Genomic DNA, 19,516 nt, shown 5'->3' with positions numbered 1-19,516 from the left:
TTTATTCTGCCTAACTTCAGCCCAGTACGGGGAAACTGAACTCAAAATCCAAACCAAATTTTGAGATCTGCAGTCATGCTTTCATCCTATTAATTGCACAGGAATTTTGTAAGAAGGAAATAATTCCCATAGTGCTAGCCTGTAACAGGTCAATATGAGACAAAGATATAATTAATTATTCGATCCTCTTAGTAATTGAGGGATTTTTTTTTGCTTATTTTTAATAGAAAAATTCCAACTTATGATCTCTTTTAATATCTCTGGAATGCAAATTTGTCATATGGGCTACAATACTAACATACAATGCATGAACTGCTCCATTAAGAATGAATCTCTTCTCACAGCAGTGGGGGTTTTTAGTAAAAGAGGTATAAGAAAGATCAGAAAGTAGAATAATACCCATGTGTGCAGTATTTTTTCTGACCTGCAGGTAATTTGAAGCATACATATAGATGTATGTATATAGAAAAAGAGATAGAAAATATATTTTAAATAATTTGCTAAAGTATTCAGTTATTGAATATTAATAATAATTTAACAGGTTTAATCAGTGATAAATTATTATTTTCTTTGATATAATGTTATTAATATAGGAATAGTGGACTAAACCCTACTCAGTAATCTCAGATTAGAAATGCATTGTCACTTTCCGATTCAAATTTGAAAGCTGAAGATCATTACTTTCTGCTAGTTTAGCATTATTTCCTAAATGTAAGATGACAATATAAGATATTTTAAATTTGAAATTGTCTATTATTTTCTTATTTCAAACATAAAATGCTATCTACAGGCTATCTACACACAGTTTGTCTTTTGCAGCAAAGACAATATATTCCACAAGCTTATGATTCACAGTGCAGTAGTTTGAAGATCATGTCTCAGAAGACAATAAAGAGTTCAAAAACTGCATTGTCTTTTTGATGAGTGGTCTTGCCAGGCTTCAGTTAAAGTGCATTATTGTATTCCATGTGAAGACTCTAGGCGTGGTTTATACTTTAAGTGTGGCAGTGGCTACTGTTAAATCATGCCAGCTAATTATTGTATGTCTTTGAAGAGACATCTACTGCCATCAGAGACTTGAATGATATATTAATATTTGTTTTGTCTTAACATATGCAAACACAGGGAAAGAATATACGTAGTCTGTCAGTCTGAAGGTGGCACTGCTCCTGAAAGGCAAAGCACATTCTCACCACCAAATCCAGTGCATTTAATAAATATAGGATTAGAGGCATCTTTTAAGTAATGTGTACGTTTTGGTAAAAAGGTTATCGTTAGCTACAAAAAAGTTACTTGACATTGGATAGCTTAAGTGAAGCAAATTTTTTTGAGGAAAAGTACTTTTTCCTTTTCTGGGTGTTGTTGAGATAGTTGTTGCAGAAAATCCTGTGCATGCAAGGAAACCAGTTTTATCAACACACAGTGCCTTCAAAGGTTTGAAAACTTGGATTGAGAGCCAAAGCTTCTCTGTTATTCCTTTTGGCACTGAAGCTATGAGAACCACAGAAGTTCTGGCAAGTTGGCATCCCTCCCATACGTACCCCTAACAATAGGCTTGATACACTGTCACAATGGTGCTGTTAGAAGCAAGGATCTCCAGAACCAGATTATACAATTTAACATTCGATATCCTAGAAATTATTTCCTTGTGGTGGAAGTTTAAGCCTTGATTTTTGTTCTGTAATACTAAGTTGTACTACTTCTTCATGTAAGTGAAAGTACAGAATGGAAGACAACAGTTAAAATAGGTAAAACCAATTTTCCAGTATATCCCTTACTCAAGACTTCTTCCTCAGGGATCCTCACTGTCTTATTTATATAGGAAAAGAAACTGTTCTAATCTATGATATGGACATTTTGAAACTCAAGGCTATTTTTTGTGCCAGTCTGTTCAGGGGATTAGCAAGCAGCATCTTCTAACCTAAAGTGTCCCAAACTTCTTCAAAGTCTGGACAATATTTTGAGAATCAATAGATTTTTCAAACACTTTGAAACCCTGTTGTTTCTTTTCTGCTCTTGATTCTATATCTCAAAGGCTTTTTTGTTATTGGTATAAGTAACTGATGTTAGCTTAGTCATTCCCTAGGTTTGGATATACATGATTCATTTAATAGAATTCCTCCAATTGAAAAAGAAAACGAAGTTAAAATATTTGTTTGAAAGCATGTTAAAAACTGCATGCAATGGAGCAGGGATCTTAAAAAAAAATCTATTAAAAAACACTAGGAAACACCAAAAAAAAGGCAGATATGAGTTGGAAAATGACAATTTTAGAGTAATTATAAATGAAAAGCAAAGTGCTATTAAAGTTAAAGCAATGTTATTAAAAGATGTGCTAATTTTCAGTTAAATCTTCTGTAAAAGACCAATTAGTTTAAAGGCTTGACAGCATTAACTGCAAAACATAAGCACTCTGGTAATTATACTTTAAAAAATGATTGAACAAACTGGAAAGTATCCCTGAAATGTTTGAAAGAGCTGCACCACAATTCTGGAGCATAGGCTAGGTGGCACTGCTAGCTCAGATATCTGTGTCAGAATTTTCTTGCTATTTACCCAGTGTCAGTGTCTATGATGCATTTCCTTTTTTTTCCCCTGTATTTAGACTACATCTATTTCGTATTCTCATTTAGAATGCTGATTATAGTGATGCCATACATATAGTGATCATACAGTGATCCAGTGTGGAGTTCAGTTAATGGCAGCAGCAAACAAGTATTTCTTCAGTTATGATCTTACAGTCAACAAAAGGGATTCACTGCCATCACTGGAAAGTGTCTTGTTACTTTAAGTACAGCACCACCTTTCCAAAGACATTCTGTAGATCAGTTTCTTATAAGTACTGGCATATCCAGGCCATGTATCCTCCCATAGAGCAAGTAGAAGATCACTCTCAAATTAATTTCAGTGTATTATTATTGCAAAGGAAATGGATATCAGCTAGTTCAGCTTTTCGGTGTCCCCTAGTTCAAATGTGGCAAGAGACAATAAGAGGAGTCTGATTTTTGTGACAATCAAAAGCATGGATAGATGGGTTTTTCCTGAGGAGTGTTAAATGTATTAGAACAGGGGGAAGCAACCCTATTTAGCAGAAGGTGACAAGTTACAGCTTCCTATTTACCCATCCTTTCTTGCTTATGGTTGGGCATTTTCTGAATTGTTCCAATGCCAGAGCAGTGCATCGTGAAAGTTGGAGTCTCTTCAGTCATTGACGGCAAATAAACAAACCCTATCATTTGGCTGCACTCATCCATCTAAGTAAATGGTGACATCCACATCAGTCATGGTGTGAAACCCAAATTAAGAAATTGTTCCAAGATAAATGTTGCCTCCTTTGCTAATAAGTGTCTTAGCTTTGCCTTAACATTTGTCTAGCAGTGATTCTTTCTCTGATGACAGCATTCTGTTCTATCAACAACAGACCTGATTCCTTTCTCATTTGCATCAATTTCATAATAGTATATGGCTCCCAGAGTTACTCCTGGTTGCCACATGACATAAGTCAGAATTGAGACCATTATGTCTTAATTAGGCTGGGCTTTGGGAGTGGTGGTGTCTTTTATTTTATTTGTATTAATGAATTTCTGAAAGGTGCCTGACTTGATACATTATTTTACTACTGCTTTCATTTCTTGGTTTTAATACAAGATCTGTAGTAAAATGAGTGATATGGCCACAGTATATTTCTTAGTAGATCATGCTCTAGTGAGCTACAACTGAATTTACAGTAAGGGGTAATTTTTTACTTGCACAGGACAAAATTCAGATGAGCTAAGAGCATATGTATAAAAATTTTGGATTCTGGCTATATTTGCTATAATTTGAATTACAGAATAAAGAGAGAGAGAAAGGGTTGGAAACCACTGAAGGCTGGCTTAATGATACATCCTAAAGAGTAATAAAACTATTAGTACAATTTTAGACTTTTGCATGTTTTACCAATCACAGCAAGTCAGTAGTCTATAAAAATAGGCTATTTTACATGAACAAACATTTATCAGGCTTAGAGCAGCTGAACATTTCTTACCATAGTTGGCCTCATTGTAAACCACACTTGAAAACTCTACCAGTAAAGATACGCTTTACTTTTGTTTCATGTTCTTCTATCTCGATTTATAGATGTAAAACTGAGAATAGCATTTTTTAATAATATTAGATTTCACTACTTAAAGAAAATAAAGGAATCAAAAATACTGTAAAAAAAAGAGTGGGGAAAGCATGAGAAAAGATACTATTGCAGAAAATGGTATGCTTTTGTGAGGATGTGTGCTTAAAGTGCCATATAGAATACATTGAAGCACATTTTTACTCAGAGCTTTTCCAGCTTCTACAACTGCAGTGCCTCCAGCCTCTAGATCTGGCAGAATTTGGCCTTATATCCATGAAACTGGTGTCAAGTAACATCACTGCCACTGCCAAACTGCAGGAGCAAAGGAATTATGCTAATTATTTTAGTTCTGAGTGGTATATACTATTCACTGACAAAGGCCAAGAAAAGAGACTAAACTCAATCCTGATTTTTTTAATTCTGAGTACTTCTGTGTTGGACAAGTAAAACACAGTGGGGTAGAGTTGCCAAAGAGGGCTACTCTGATTCTCACCTCAGGGACATCAAGGAAGAAACAGCTGAAGAATAAACAAACGTGCCTTGAATGTCTTCTCTCTCTCACCATGGCAATTTCTATTAAACATCGTATCATTACTCCGGACTTACATTCCTGCAAGGGGTCACATTGATTTTTCTATATGTTAAGAAAGGTGTGAGTATTACACTTGTATTGTTACACAGTACATCCACATATTTAGAGTTGATTTAAGATTAGCTGTTGTTTTAGACAAACTGAATCTTCCTGAACCCCTGCTAATGTCAGACAACGCTTTACAGTACACTTTGTATTTAAAATATGTAGTACCTTACCCGGGCTAATTTAAAATAATTGGAGTTGATGAGATGCAAATATTTGCTTTAGGGCATGTATAACAATATCAATATGTTCATCTCATTTTAATTTAGTCAACAGGTAAATGGCATACATGCCTATGTAAATAAGCAGAGAAGCTTGAAGTTATGAAACTTCAATGTAACAGTGAAAAACATCGTAATGTAGAATTCATTTTCTCCTATTTTATCTGTCATCTCAAGTGAACAATAAAACTGAAGTTTCATTACTCAAAGAAATATCAAAGTAGTATGGATAGGAAGCCAGTTCTGCTTTTTGATCTCAGGATAAAATATTTCAACCTGTACCTCAGTTTACCCATGTATTAAATACAATTAAATTATATGGATAGAGCAATGAATTTCATTGAAAAGTATTGTCAAAAAAGTATTATTTTTGGACAACCAGCACTGTTTGAGAATTCAGTATTCATTTTTGCTAGGTTGGATTACAGACATTTGTTGCAAGTCCTAAATTCAACAAAAGTAACAAATCTAGTAATGTGAATCTGCAAATGTCAATCCTGTGTTCCCTACTGTGAGCTTTTTCTTCTCGTATGTTCCCCACACTTGCAAAGCTTCTGAAAGCACAGATATTAGGGACACTGTAAGTGATGGTGTCTCCTCTTTTTATTGTACATTATTTTTTGCACATTACATTACATTGCAGATATTTAACTGAGTATCTCTGAACCATACCAGTACACTTTTAAGTGAACTTGAAAGTCATTCATCTGGCATTAAATTAATATTTAAAATACCCATTGTTTGCCTGACAGACTAGCAATGCTATAGATGCTGGCAAAATGTCAGTGTGGAGTAAATCTTCCCTAATAAACCACACTTACCCTATACCCTAGAGTTTTTTAAAAGGACCACCAGGATCCCAAACTCATCATACATTTATCTGGAATGAACTCAAGATGTTTAATTGATACATGCTTATGTCTGAACACTGTCAAGTCTCGTAATAAGATGTTTAGTACAATACATCGGTTAGACTGCTAGAGTCCAGCCACAGTAATAAGTAATGACATTTGCAGCACAAAGGCAGCTCCCCAACGAATTGGTGACAAGAGTAAAAAGGCAATCTAGCCTGTGTAAGCTTTAAATGTGGTCTGAATTTTACAATTACATGTCCTAAAGCCCATTATTAGACATGAAGGCAACGAGAAGGAAAGCAGTCATTGCATCACTACTAACACCAATTATAGGAAACATAAATCATTCAAATTTTTGTACTTTAATAAAAATCAGCCTGAATTGGTGTTTAAAAGGAAGGATCTGGTATAGGAGCCTAATGGGATAGAAGAAAATAGAGTAATTGGAGGCTGCTGTCTTTTCACTTTCTATATAAAATTATTTGAAGAGACAGCCAAGAACTTTAAACAGCAGAAACCCAGAAAAGTTGTAATTTGGATGTCTTCGGTTGTGACTTTAATGGTGTTTGCTTAAAGAGCTTTCTTTTATCTCTGCAGACATACTTCAATGACAATATCCTCACACTGATACGGACATTGGTAACAGGAGGAGCCACACCAGAGCTGGAAGCACTGATTGCTGAGGAAAATGCATTGAGAGGAGGTTACAGCACGCCCCAGACACTTGCAAACAGGGACAGGTGTCGAGTTGCTCAGTTGGCTTTGTATGATGGGCCGTTTGCAGACCTAGGGGTAAGATCAAGAGGCAAATGTAGGACCAAGGCCGGTCTGCAGTCTATTTGTTTTCTCTCAGATGGAATTAAACATCTATCTTAATTAGTGTATAATTTATATTATTCAATTTAACAGAGCTTTTGGATCGTTTAACAATTTACAGCACAGGGTGCCAGGTTTGCTGTTCAGAAGCTATATGACTTCCCATACTCCTTGCCTGGATATTTCATACCAATGATCCTGAGGCTTTTCTTAGTTGTTAGCTAGAGATGGATGAGCTGACTTGGTTGATATAACCTTTCTAACAATAATCCATTGTAAACATGAGCAACATCTATACCTTCATTGGGTTTTGCTAAGCTTATTTAGTCTTTCTGCAAATCTCTCAAGTTCTTGTTTAAAATATGCTTATTAGCTTGAAAACAAAGCAGTAAGGTTTGTTTTTTGCTGTTAAAATTATCCATTATCCTAAGACTGAAGTTAAAAAAAAATAAATCACAAAACCAAAACCAAATAAAGACACTGTCTTTAAAAAAAATGGTGTATTTGGATAAAGAGGTACCTAGAAATGTTTTCTGGACCAAATCTTGTAATCTTCTTGAGGTAAATCCCAAAGCACCCACTTCGCTTTGATGATGATGTAGGATTTCATATTTCTTAAGTTAACCTTGTGTTCACCAGCTGTGTTCAAAGAGAATGGAGCGACCTTCTTCACAGAAATGACAGGGAATCCCAGTTTAAGGATTAAGGGTGATGAGAGTATACAGATAGAAATAAACAGCCTATCAGTTCATGTAGAAATCCATTCACTAACAGCTAATCAAAACACTTGGTCACGTGATGTAACATTTTCACAAATAAACCAAGCAAATATTGTTTCATCGGAGCCTCAGTTGCAGTACATCAGTGAAGGAGGAATACCTTAACAATCATAATTACTTAAGAATCAATATTTTAGATATACAAATAATAAAATCTAAACCTTTTTTTGCTAATCAAAACATTTTATAGTATTTATGAAAAATAGCATACCTCTCATCATAAAGTGGGATATATTTTATTATCCTTTTAACCACTCAGAACTCTAATTTCTGTTGTGCTCCCCAGTGAGTTTACTTGTCTAGATGACAGTATGGCTACTGCTAAAAAAGGGTCGAAAATACAAACAATTTCAATACCATAGTTAATGTAATTTGTAGAAATATGTATTGTTTGGTACCAAAATTTCTATTTCCAGCTTAAAGAAAATCACTCTTCCCAATTTACCATCTTTTCATGGACCAATAATGATAACTTTACATAATTACTTATTTGAAATAAAACATTCAGATTATTCATTTCCTTGGGTGAAAGCTTCTCATTTGTGACAAACGACAGACTGTGTAGACATTGTCCTTTTAGTACAGGCTCATACTGAAAGCCTTGTTCCCTGATACTGTGTTAATAGAGAAAAGAAAGGAAAAAAATGTGCTATTCTCTTTTTCTCCCCTCTCCCCTCCCCCTCACCCCCTCCCGCTCTCCTTTTTTTCTCCTAGGATGGAGGTTGTTATGGAGATCTATTTTGTAAAGCACTGAAAACTTACAATATGCTTTGCTTTGGAATTTATCGATTAAGGGATGCACATCTAAGTACTCCCAGCCAATGCACTAAACGGTAAGTCCAGTCTTTTAGAACATCTCTACTTCACTGTCCTTCAGTCTTCTTGGTGAGGAAGATCCCAGTGCCTGTAATAAATATAAAAAAGAGCTTTCTCCATTTTTTACATAACTGTACCACAAAAGCTAACTGTTTGAGGGCTTCATGATGGCTCTTTAGCTAAGTTTAAATCATTGGCTGGATATCATAACATAAGCTTTCACCTAATTTTAATTTAAAAATTTTCGAAGTAAATTTTCAGAACATTGCTTTATCTTGTTTGATTTATGATGATCTACTGCTTGCATATAAGGAAAGGACTTCAGTTTACTTGTATCAATCAGCTGTAAGTTAATGGATAATAATTTAGATTATAGTAGGTAGACTTTCTTTTTTCTGAATTATGAAAAAATACTCCTGTGGGCTTCCCATTGGTACTATCTATATCTAATCAAATTTCTTCCAGTAAATGGAAACCTTTCTTTTGGTAGGCTGCATTTTTACTTCAGTAGCACCAAGACTGACCTCAGTGCTTTAAACAGAGCAGACACATTTCCATCTTTGAAAACTGAAGACCATTTAGCAGCTTACTTGAAATGTGTCTTAATTAAATGTCTACTAGAAATATACACACAGAGACATACCAGAACTATAACAAATCTACCATCTGTTACTGCTTCATTCTCTATAGAAAGCATCATTATTGGGTGAACATGGCAATAAACAACCATGCAGCCCACCAAAACAATTTCTTCTGTAAAGATTTGGACAAATTGGGTAGAAAAAATAATTTTCAGTTTAGATTTATACTGTACTTGTTATACTTGGGATTATTTTTTGGATTAATAAGTGGCTTCCGTCCCTAAGGCAGCTAAACCATATTTCTTATGAGCACTGAATTAATTTGAAAAGAAGTTGTGAGTGCTGTGATCAATTTTTACTCATTTCTTGCTTGGATGGAAAATGCCTGTTGCTTTGCTAAAATATATTTTTCACATGCATGAAAAAAAATTAGCAGCAGGGTCTATAAGCCCTTTCTACCTTGAAAGAGGGTTAGCTGAAGGTGGGGATTCTTGAAACTGTTAGAGTTTTTATTTCAGCCCTGGGATGTGTACTTAGCAATACTGGATTCTTCGATGTGCACATTTCTCTTTATAAATGCTCTTTGAGGCCATGAAAATGCATGTGGAATGAATGAACAAAATTAACCTTGCTGCAAATTTGCTGATGTATTTTCCTCAACTTGTTTAGTGTACAATCATAATCCAAACAAATAATTATATCCCCTGCTCTATTGACAGTATTTAAATATTTAATAAATATATAGTCAATATGTATTTAGATATAACTGCACCCAAAATCCTCCTATCCCTGCTTTTCAGCCATTCTTTTCAATACTATTGCTGCCTGGGTACATTACTGTTTTTTGTCGATATGTAAATCTGTTTGCTAGAGTCATTGCAGTAAGGTACAGCCAGAGAAAGGGGGGTGATTTGTATGGTGCCTTCCCTGAAAAAGTATGACGTGATTCACTTGAACATCCTACCCAAACAGTATGTCTGTGCCACAGAAAACATACAAAAAGAAATATCTGACATAATATCTGTTTAGGACCTTCTTATGTGAGCTAAAATTAGGTACACACTGAAGGAAACAAATACAAAAAAAAATTTTGCAAACATTTTTGCAAAAAATGCAAAAATCTTCATGAGAGAACAACTCTAAAAAAAAAAATAGTACAAATCTAAACCTGCTTTCTCTTTCTTTTTTTTCTTTCTTCCCTTCTTTCCAGTTATGTTATCACAAACCCACCATATGAATTTGAGCTTGTGCCGACAGACTTGATCTTCTGTTTGATGCAATTTGACCACAACGCTGGCCAGTCCCGGGCCAGTCTTTCTCATTCCTCCCATTCCTCCTATTCTTCCAGCAAGAAAAGCTCATCAGTTCACTCCATCCCATCAACAGCAAACCGACCGAATCGCACCAAGACCAGGGATTCCCGGGAAAAACAGAAGTATGTGCAGGAAGATAGACTTTAATATGTGTACCTGCTCCCGCTGTGTGTGAAACTTGCATTCACCACCCATTCTCCCCAGTTAATGTTTCCAGCAGTAATGTTCCCTGTTTTCCCATGGAGTTCTCCCTTTTTGTACACATATTTTGCATATGTATGACAGTGTGCATGTGATTGTCATTTTTATTTCACCACCATAAAACCCTTAAGCACAACAGCAACAAAGCAGACGGACCAAAAGTTATTTATGACACTAAGGGACAAAAAAAAAAATAAAATTCTAAACCAATAGGCACACTGAAAACATAAATAACTCACTGCAGTTACTTTACATATCAGAAAATAAAGTATATTTAACACGAACGCTTGCTCTTGATGTCAGTTACACAAAGAAAGTCATTTAGTGCAGAAGTGTTGATGTATGTTGCAGTAGGTTTTTTATATTCATATTTACAGGAGTTGCTACATTTATTTAAACCTTATAAAACTAACTCATTGAAAAAAAAAAGAAAACCCCAAAAATCTCTCCTATTTTTTCACTCTCAAAGCTTATATTCTATAAGGCTTACACTCTTTGTATAGATTATTGCTACGCACCTGCTTTATACCAAAGCAATATCAGGGACTTTTCTGCTTGTTTAAGGACTTTCTCTAAAATACTAGCCTTTTGGAGATAGTGTCTTTTCCCTTTAATACTGAAATTATCTGGCATGGAGTTGTAAAACTCCAGTGGTTTAATTTAAGTTTAGAAAGAGTCTAATTGCATATTAAATTATTATTCTGTCTATTTATACTGCCACATGAATAGCTATATTTTCTTTCACTTTTGACATTTGGGATAAAAAGCCATATGTATCATAAATATTGGATGTAAGTCATTAAAAATTGCCTTCCTGGGGCTTTTACGTCTTTAAAAGGTGAATTAGTCACCTTATGTACAGAATAAATAATGTTCAGAAAAGAGCAAGCATTTTTCTATGCTTAAGTATCAGATCTCGAGGGACTTTGTTCCTTTCCCCAGATGGTAGTTTAACTTTTCCACGTTTGAGTGGTGGTGTAAATCTTCCAAGAGTCCTAATATGCGAAGATCCTCCAGAAATCCTGCTCCATGTTGTAGCTGGTTTTTTCCAACAGGTGCATGCCAGTATGCAGGAACACAGTGGAAGACAACTGAGTGCCTTTAAGGTCTCTCTCATTTGGGAAGTAAAGGTGCTGTGCCCTAGATAGCTAATAAGCAGAAAAAGAGGACTGGGGTAGCAATATTCTCTGTGCTGAGGCATCATGTTCTAGGCACTTGCTAGACTTTGGATCTTGCAGATTCTCGCCAATGACACACCTAGCCAAACAAAAATTGTGGCAGGGAATTAAATAAAGTAGTGGAAAGGAACCTATCCTAGACAGCCATAGAAATGATACTTCAAGCTTGTTTTTTAAATTTCAAATGCCAACCTTTTGAAATACAGAACACATTCTAGGTGGTATGAAGAGTTTCCCAAGGTAGGGAGGCCAGAAGCACATACCACCTTCTCTGGCTAGCCAGCAAGAAAGCACGCAGATAGATAGAAAATAAATATTTGGATGTAATTGCCAACCCAGACAAGGTGCTTTTATGGTTAGTGTTGTTTTCTACCTTCCCCTTCCCTAAGCATGATAATTTTGAAGATTTGCTTGCTGTGTGAATTGACAATGAAGCCAAGCACTTTTACTGACAAAACCTGGAACCATATAAGTGGGCTACAGAGAGCACCACTGCCCAGTGTTAAGCGTGATGATTGGAATACAGTATATATGTGTGTGTGCCTTCAAATGCAGCTGTAAGCCCTATCAGTGAAATATGTTGCAAATTATGGATGCTCCCCTACAAATGAGTCAATTACAGTTGCTCTTCATCGTAAAGACAAATTAATATGTTTATTTTTTCAAAGGAAGTTATCATGTTTTGCCCTAAGAATATTTATTGCTACAAGGATGTGCCAGTTAAAGTGCTCAACAGGAAATATGACAGTTTAAAAGCATTGTAAAACTTACATAGCTTACTTCTTTTTCTAAAGTGCAACAAGGATGAATAGAATGGGCCAAGGTATGACAATTAATGGTTCTGCATGACCTAGCAACTGCTGTGGGTTTCCTTCTATAACTTTGTCCTTGTGAGAACTTGTGAAATTAAAAAAAAAAAACAATAGTTACAAACTTTATTCAGTTATTGGTTTGTTTGTTTGGTTGGTTGTTTTGTTGGTTTTCTTTTGCCTTTTTTTTCCCCCTCCAAACCAGAAGTAAAACTGGCTGCTGCTGCTGCTGCTGTTGCTCAACTCCGTTTTCTTTTTTTTATCCTCTCATCTGCTTGCCTTTCTAATTGCACGTGTCCTTTTGTAAACACCCAGGTTCCTGCTCAATGAAGATGCCTACCCTGGTGCAGACATTACTTTGATTTCCCATTCCTCACTCTAATTCCTTTCCTCCCTTCCCCTCCCTAGTCCCCTGTCCCCTGTGTATGTTCATGAGCATCTTTTTATGTTGGCAATATTGAGTGAAGATAGTTGAGAGCAGTTATGCATTTTGGAAGAATGTTAATGGCTTTGACACCAAAATGCTTTTTCATTAATGTTTTATCTGTTTTCCATTTAGCAGAGGAAGGAAGGGTGTTAATATGAAAACACTTGTCACATACTACATAATGATTTTATCCAAAAATATAGTATTTGTATAACTGCAGCTGAAATAGAAAAAAAAAATAAACAGTGTACATTTAAGAAGAAACTTGTCTTTGTGAGCAACAGAAGAAGAATATCTAATACGGATGCAAATATGAATTCTCAAAATCATATTGAAGTCTAATTCTCTTCTGTCCTAAAGTTGGAAGTCTTAAAGTTTTGACTTGGTTACAACATGTGCAATTTTCACTGCTAACTGTAGTCAAATTGATCAAATAGTTTATACAGAGATTAAGATTTCTGATATGGATATAATAATGAAATTGTGAGGCTGGTCATTATAAGTATAGGAACGTTTAAATCAGCTCTGTTATGTTGTCAAAAATTTTTAAATTGAAAAATAACAGGAAATCTCCCATTTGTTCAGAAACCTATCCCAAGTCAAATATTCTTAGTAACTACCCTGGTTTTTGAAAGTAGAAAGGCAGCACCAATGTCACCAGATGACACTTCAGAGCTTTAAATGGAGGTCCTGCCACCTACATCAGTCCCAGCATGGTTTTTACAATGGAAACTAGGTTCGTAGTAACTTTGTTGATCTGGGTGTTGACACCAAAACCATATCTAGCGAACCTGCAGAATTTCTAACAAACCTACAGGTTCTTGCCATCGGTTCCCAACTGGCCTAAACTGGCAGAGTCAGGCATTTTTCCAGTGAAATTCCCATTGTTAAAAGTAAGAATTTTGCTAGTTTAAAAAATAAAAAAAAAAAAAATCACCAAGAGCAAGTCCAGAAAAGCATTTTTGGTCCCGAAAGTTTAGCTGCCTTGGAGCAAAATAAAAGTACTTCACAGTACTTCACAGAAAGTAAGAGGAGTTATTTTCTCTCTCTCCCTGCAAATTACTTACTGCCTGTTACATGTAAAATATTCATCTGCCAAACAAAGAATTGCTGAGCAGTAGGTGGAAAAACTTTCATTACTCTTTTCTCATACAGGAAGAAATTACATGAGAGAATTTTGAGCTTAGCTATAAACAAGCTGCTATGTGGAGGGGGGAGACACATGAACTCATGCATACAGACTCATTTGAAACTGCAAATGTCACAAAAGAAAAAAATGCACATTTAAAACAATTGTAAGGTAACCTGGGATTATGGTGAGAATACAGATTTAGTAAAATCTTTGTCACGTTTAGCTAATACTTGCTTTGCCTCTGCTCAGAAGAGAGGGTGTTTCACAATGACGTTTATTCAAGCGTGATTACTCAGTCCAGAATTAATGACAGAAATTTTAAAGCACCAGAAGAATACATCTGTTGGAGAGAATTGGTAGAGTCTTATACAAGTTGAAGAAATCTGTCTTTTGATCATTTTATTTTAATTATTTATATATTTTTATGCTGCAGGGAACAGTCTTAAACAATATGTTAATTTTGATTTATTTGTAATAAGAATATGAAGCCTTTAGAACCTTCATGGATGCACTGGGATGTTGGTAGCCCATTGCAAACAGGTGTTTGAGAGGAAAGTAAATGTTTTCTGCTTTCTGATACATGAAGTTACTTAGCTGTTCCAGCATCTCTTAGGTGATGCCATCAAAAACAAACCCGTCAAATAGCATGGGAAGATCAAGGACTCTTTTGAACAGCTCTTAAAAAATAAAATAGAAAACTATGGCTGTTCTCACTATAATGTAGAAACACATATGGTAAAGATCAATATGAATATGCCAAGAGGGAGAAAAACAGACTGAACATGACAGAGAACTAAAAAAATGTTGAAAAAGGGTTTTCTGGACTTATTTAATGGAAAGAGTAAGTAGTTTGTTTAAGATATGTAAAAATCTGTGTTAAGACTTTGAAGACGAACCAAAGTCAGACTGAGAGCATAATAAAAAAGATTGAAAAGTGTATAAGGGATTCAAGTGGACATTTAGTAACTGGGAACAGAATATCTTAGTGGTCAAAAGTAAAGATGAGGAGTCTCAAGCTCACATTTCGAAGGTAAGTGTAGAGGTCAATGGACTTTCACTGGAGATTTGTCATTATGTGGTCAAAGTCAATTTTAACAGCAGAAAAGGAAGAGGAAGCATTTGATGCTGTAGATTATAATGGCTGGATCACGGCTTCAGCATAGGCAAAAAAAAAAAGAAATTTAAACAGCAAAAGAAATTAGAATCTACCAGTTTCTGCACTTATTATTTATATTTTATATGTATTACTTGCCAGGTAAAGGCAAAAAGAGACTTGATGATGTGTTTTTAAAGATCAGCTTCCTGGATACGAGTTTTATTGTAAATATTAACATATAAATAATTGCCTTCTTTTGAAAATTCCAGGGAAAGCAGGGGAGATGGAAGTGCTTTATACTGGCTGCTGAGAAACACAGTGCAGTTCATCCCTGATCCTTAGCACTCATGCAGTTCTCTATGAGATTGAATTAACTTGCAATAAGTTCTGTTTGTAAGGAAAGTTTGTGCACCATATGTTAAAAAAAGAAGGTAGAGATAAAAGTTCACAGTGCTTAACTTGCATCAAAATCATTTTAAACACAAACCATTAGAAAACTGTTAGTTTGAAATTGTTTATGTGATCTTGCAAGGCTTTTAAAACATGATAACCATCACACTTTACACCTCTCTGAAAGGTTAGTTTAATCGTAGATCACATAAAATTGGTTTCCACAAATGCATAATGGTTCATGTGTCACACTTGAACTAAATGGTTTTTTAAATGGAGCTGAAATTATTTTGATATGTACACATTCCCAGATTTTTTTTCCTACAACCTTTCTTAAACCAGCCCCCATCAGGAACCATTCTCTCAAAGTCTCATTAATAATTCAGATGTTCTGATGACTTTAAAAGATCTATGGAATTGAGGCCTTTTTTTTTTTTTTTTAACTGCTTGACAAAAAGATAAATGAATGTAGAAAGAAGCGGTAGGAGTCTGGCAAGCTGTAGATCATCTCTGAACAGATTGTAACTTTATCATTCTGTCAGGAAGAATAATTTAAAGCACTTAATCAGTTAGCTTCAGTGTGCAGGATGTAACATTATGAATTCCTATCGTCCAATCTGTTCAAATCAAAGGGAACTTAATTATAATAGGTAAGAGAGAGAGGAAGAGAGGGGAGATGGAACATTGTTCAGACTCAGGCAACTTTAAGGGGGCAGGGAACTATTCACCCTCATCAGCAATGAGTAGGATATTTTAACAAGAAGTAAAATACATTTTGAAAATGACAAGAAAAACAATACAGTGGTTTTGTTTACTGTGCTTTACTGCAGTTCTGTTTTTCTGTGGAGTGGTAATAACCCACTAATGATTAATACTATTCTTTTTTTTTCAATTTAAATTTTTTTAAAAAGCATAAGCACAGGTAACAAATATATCTGAAAAAAAAAAAAAAGATGCATTAAACATTCATGAGTTTGAGGTTTGTTGCTGGAGAATGAGGGTGTTGCATGTAGATGCTTGAAATCCATATGAAGTATAAGTGTTTAAATTTCATATTTATGAAAATGACTGAGAAGTCCAGTAATGCTGGAAATTGATCCACTTCTATAGAGGCCCTAACTTTGAAGGTAGTTGCTTATTTTTATGCATTTATGCCTAGATATTTGTCCTTTAGTCTTCCTGGTCTTCCAGTTTCTACTGTCTGCTTCACCTCCTGAGCTTTTGTGCACAGTCTTTGGGTTTTCAGGGTGGATTTTTCTCTGCTTATTATTAATTAATTTATTTATTTTAAATGAGCACTCCTTCCACTCCTGCCCTGATTCCAGCCCAGATACAGCAGCATTTTAGTGGTAAATGAAAGTGGCAGTTTGTATTATGTAAGTAAGTGAGACACTAAAGCTTCTGAAGCATTTTGGATTCCCTGTTGGAATGAGAAGGAGTGCATACATGTAAGAGCAGCAGGTCTGACATGGCACACCTTAAGCCTTGCATGGAATAGTGAACATGCTTCAGTTGCAGAATCCCATCCTCAGAACCATTTGTGCTCTGCACACCCACCTCTGGAATCTGGGGAAGGAGAGCGAGAATGGAGACCTCCGTTCACCAACGCTTGTCAAAGCCCAAGCACCTAGTGGCCATAAGCCACTCTAAGACCAAGAGTTTCTAAGTCTTAGAATAGAGCTATCATCATTACAAGTTGCACACCTGTAATTAAGAAATGACAGCAGTAATTGCTCTCTAAAGGGCTTAAGAAAATTCTTTTTTTTTTCTTTTGTGAATTTTAAGAAATTTTTGCATATGAACAATGCAATATAGTGGTTACAATCATAAGCAGGTAGGGAATGGGTGCAATGCTGCAGCTTGTCAGCATTCTCACTCCCTCCCACATTGCTCCCAGCCCACCTTAAATCAGTACCATAAAATTCTTCCTGCGTTCAGGGAAACAGACACTACCCAAAGAAATAAAAAGAATAGCTTTCCCTCTAATCTTCCTTTAAGTCCTTGCCTCCTTTGCCTTGCTGTCACGTATCACTACCAATCCATTTAGGATTAACTTGAGCCCGTACTACAGCCATCTCCAGCACCAGGTACGTCCCATACCCCTTCCCAAACTGGAGAGTTCGGCAGCGCCCAAGCAGCCAGGTTGCTAAGTAGCAGTATTATGGCCATCCTGTGCAGGAACACAGCCATCTGGCAGCATGGATGCAAGCTCTACTTGCAGCAATGGTAGAAAGGTCGTCTTTACATTCTCCTGCATGATTTCTGAGCCAGTGGTAGCAACCACAAGGCTGAAATGGTTTAGAAAAAACTCTGACTCTTTAGGTGCTGCTCTGTATAGGGACAGCTTTTCTTTTATATGCTTTTCTTCTGCATTACCCTTATTCCATCTGCTCTCCCTGGCTTCTCAGTTTAGCCTTTTATTTGTATCATTTTTTCAATAAAAGAATCAGAAGGTGTTCACCTGAGCGGGGGGGCGGGCGGTGGGGAACAAAACAAACTCTTTTACATTCAGCAAGCAAACTAGTAACTAACATATTGACAGTTTTCTTTTAGCTTCTACTATCAAATCTGCAAACATGTCATCCTCCTTTCATGAAAAGTATTTTCAGAGGTATTAATCCAATGCACTGTACTGCTAGCAATTAGTCAAAGTCACCTTCTATTGATTGCCTTTTCTCTATAAACTTCACTGACTGCTACCCCTTCCTTTTTTTTTTTTTTTTTTGTGTTTATGTCTATATGTGCTTCACTAATTAAAACTCTCATTTTCCCTCCTTATTCTGTCTCTACCCATTTTGCTCCTTAGCAGAAAAGAAATGGTTTACAGATGAGCCGGATAATGCCTATCCCAGAAACATTCAAATCAAGCCCATGAGCTCTCACATGGCCAATCAGATCAATCAATATAAATCAACAAGCAGCTTGATACCACCAATCAGAGAAGTTGAAGACGAATGTTGACTCCTTCGAGGCCAGAACTATTTTTTTAAAGCCTGACAAACTTCATGAATGGTGATGTGACATTTATTCCTCTTACATGCTGAACCAGTGATGGAGAAGTTAAGAAGGGCAAGCTTAATGGGAAAATAAAGTAGACAGATCTTTGTTTGTCTGCCTTTAATATTGCTTCCACGTATTTTGGAAACTATTTCATTTATAAATGAACATAATCAAAATTAGTCATGTATAGCCTCTAGCGTTTTAAATTATTTTTATTTATTAGAAAAAATATATATTTTTCTTTTTTTTTCATTGTCAAGTATTTTCCCTTAAATAAAACTACATAAGTGGCCAGACTCCTAAGAATTTAAAAAAAACAAACCTCAGTCTTTGGCTTAAAGGAGAATGATGGTCACAATTATAAAGACATGTAATTAAGGGAGACAAATGATATATTTACAAAAAGAAAAAAAAAGGTCCAACTTGTATTTTAGTAAATCAAAAAAAAAAAAGAGAAGAAAAAAAAAAAAAAAGAACAGTTCACCAAAATGTTTCTTTACTGGAGGATGTGTATTTTGTTCAGCATTGTCACCAGCTCTTAATAAACTGAACTTATTTATTTTCAAAGCTGAAAGTCATATTTTTGTACATGTAACATTCTTCTGAAATATTATTTCTTTTATTACCATATACAGATCATCTTAATTGCCAGTTTTGTTAATGTCCAATGACCCCCACGCACACACTGTGCCCCCCACTACACGTGCACACACACAGAGATGCCCAGCATCCTCAACAACTTTCTGCAACACGAGCATAGTGGACATCACTACCCTAAAGCAAGGGCCATGTAGATGTGCTCATAGGCAGCACTTGCTATAAGTGGCAAATCTGGCAATTCCACTCTGCTTCCTGTTAGCCATCAGCAGTTGTTAATTTCAGGAAGGCAAGCTTGGCAATTCCTCTTCTTCTGCCATGTATTACAGTGCTTTAATCCAGAGTGCATAAATAGTGCATGAAATTATAAGTTTTAACCTTCTCATCTATCATATTTTCTTGGTTCCTTACTTCAGAAGTGCTGATGGCCTTGCATCAGTTTTTTAATTTAGTTTGAGTTCTTCCTGATATGTTTAGAGGTTTAGCTCCAGATCTTTGCACTTTGGTGATAGCTCATACCTTGGTAAAAGGCACACTGAATCTCCTTTTAGTGAGTTGAGA

The 19,516-nt window shown here is 35.6% G+C and overlaps 1 protein-coding gene across 6 annotated transcripts in view; it reads left to right on the top strand.

Annotated features, from left to right (window-relative positions):
* Nucleotides 1–18,936, top strand: part of KCNMA1 (potassium calcium-activated channel subfamily M alpha 1) — a 494,817-nt gene extending 475,881 nt beyond the window's left edge. For 2 of the 6 annotated variants that reach the window (XM_086752630.1, XM_086752629.1), the window contains 5 exons: nt 6,418–6,612; nt 8,130–8,248; nt 10,023–10,247; nt 12,299–12,327; nt 18,168–18,936. In XM_086752630.1, coding sequence (XP_086608756.1) covers nt 6,418–6,612; nt 8,130–8,248; nt 10,023–10,247; nt 12,299–12,327; nt 18,168–18,319 — 720 coding nt within the window. In that variant the 3' untranslated portion in view covers nt 18,320–18,936. Of the gene's footprint in view, nt 1–6,417; nt 6,613–8,129; nt 8,249–10,022; nt 10,248–12,298; nt 12,328–18,164 lie in introns of all 6 variants that reach the window. The other 4 variants (XM_086752628.1, XM_086752627.1, XM_086752632.1 and 1 more) reach the window with 3 other exon arrangements.
* Nucleotides 18,937–19,516: the final 580 nt, after the last annotated feature.

This window comes from Chlamydotis macqueenii, chromosome 7, assembly GCF_036417535.1.
Source record: "Chlamydotis macqueenii isolate bChlMac1 chromosome 7, bChlMac1.mat, whole genome shotgun sequence".
NCBI lineage: Eukaryota > Metazoa > Chordata > Aves > Otidiformes > Otididae > Chlamydotis > Chlamydotis macqueenii.
Note: the sequence above shows the minus strand (reverse complement) of the source record. Positions and strands in the feature narration are given on the sequence as shown.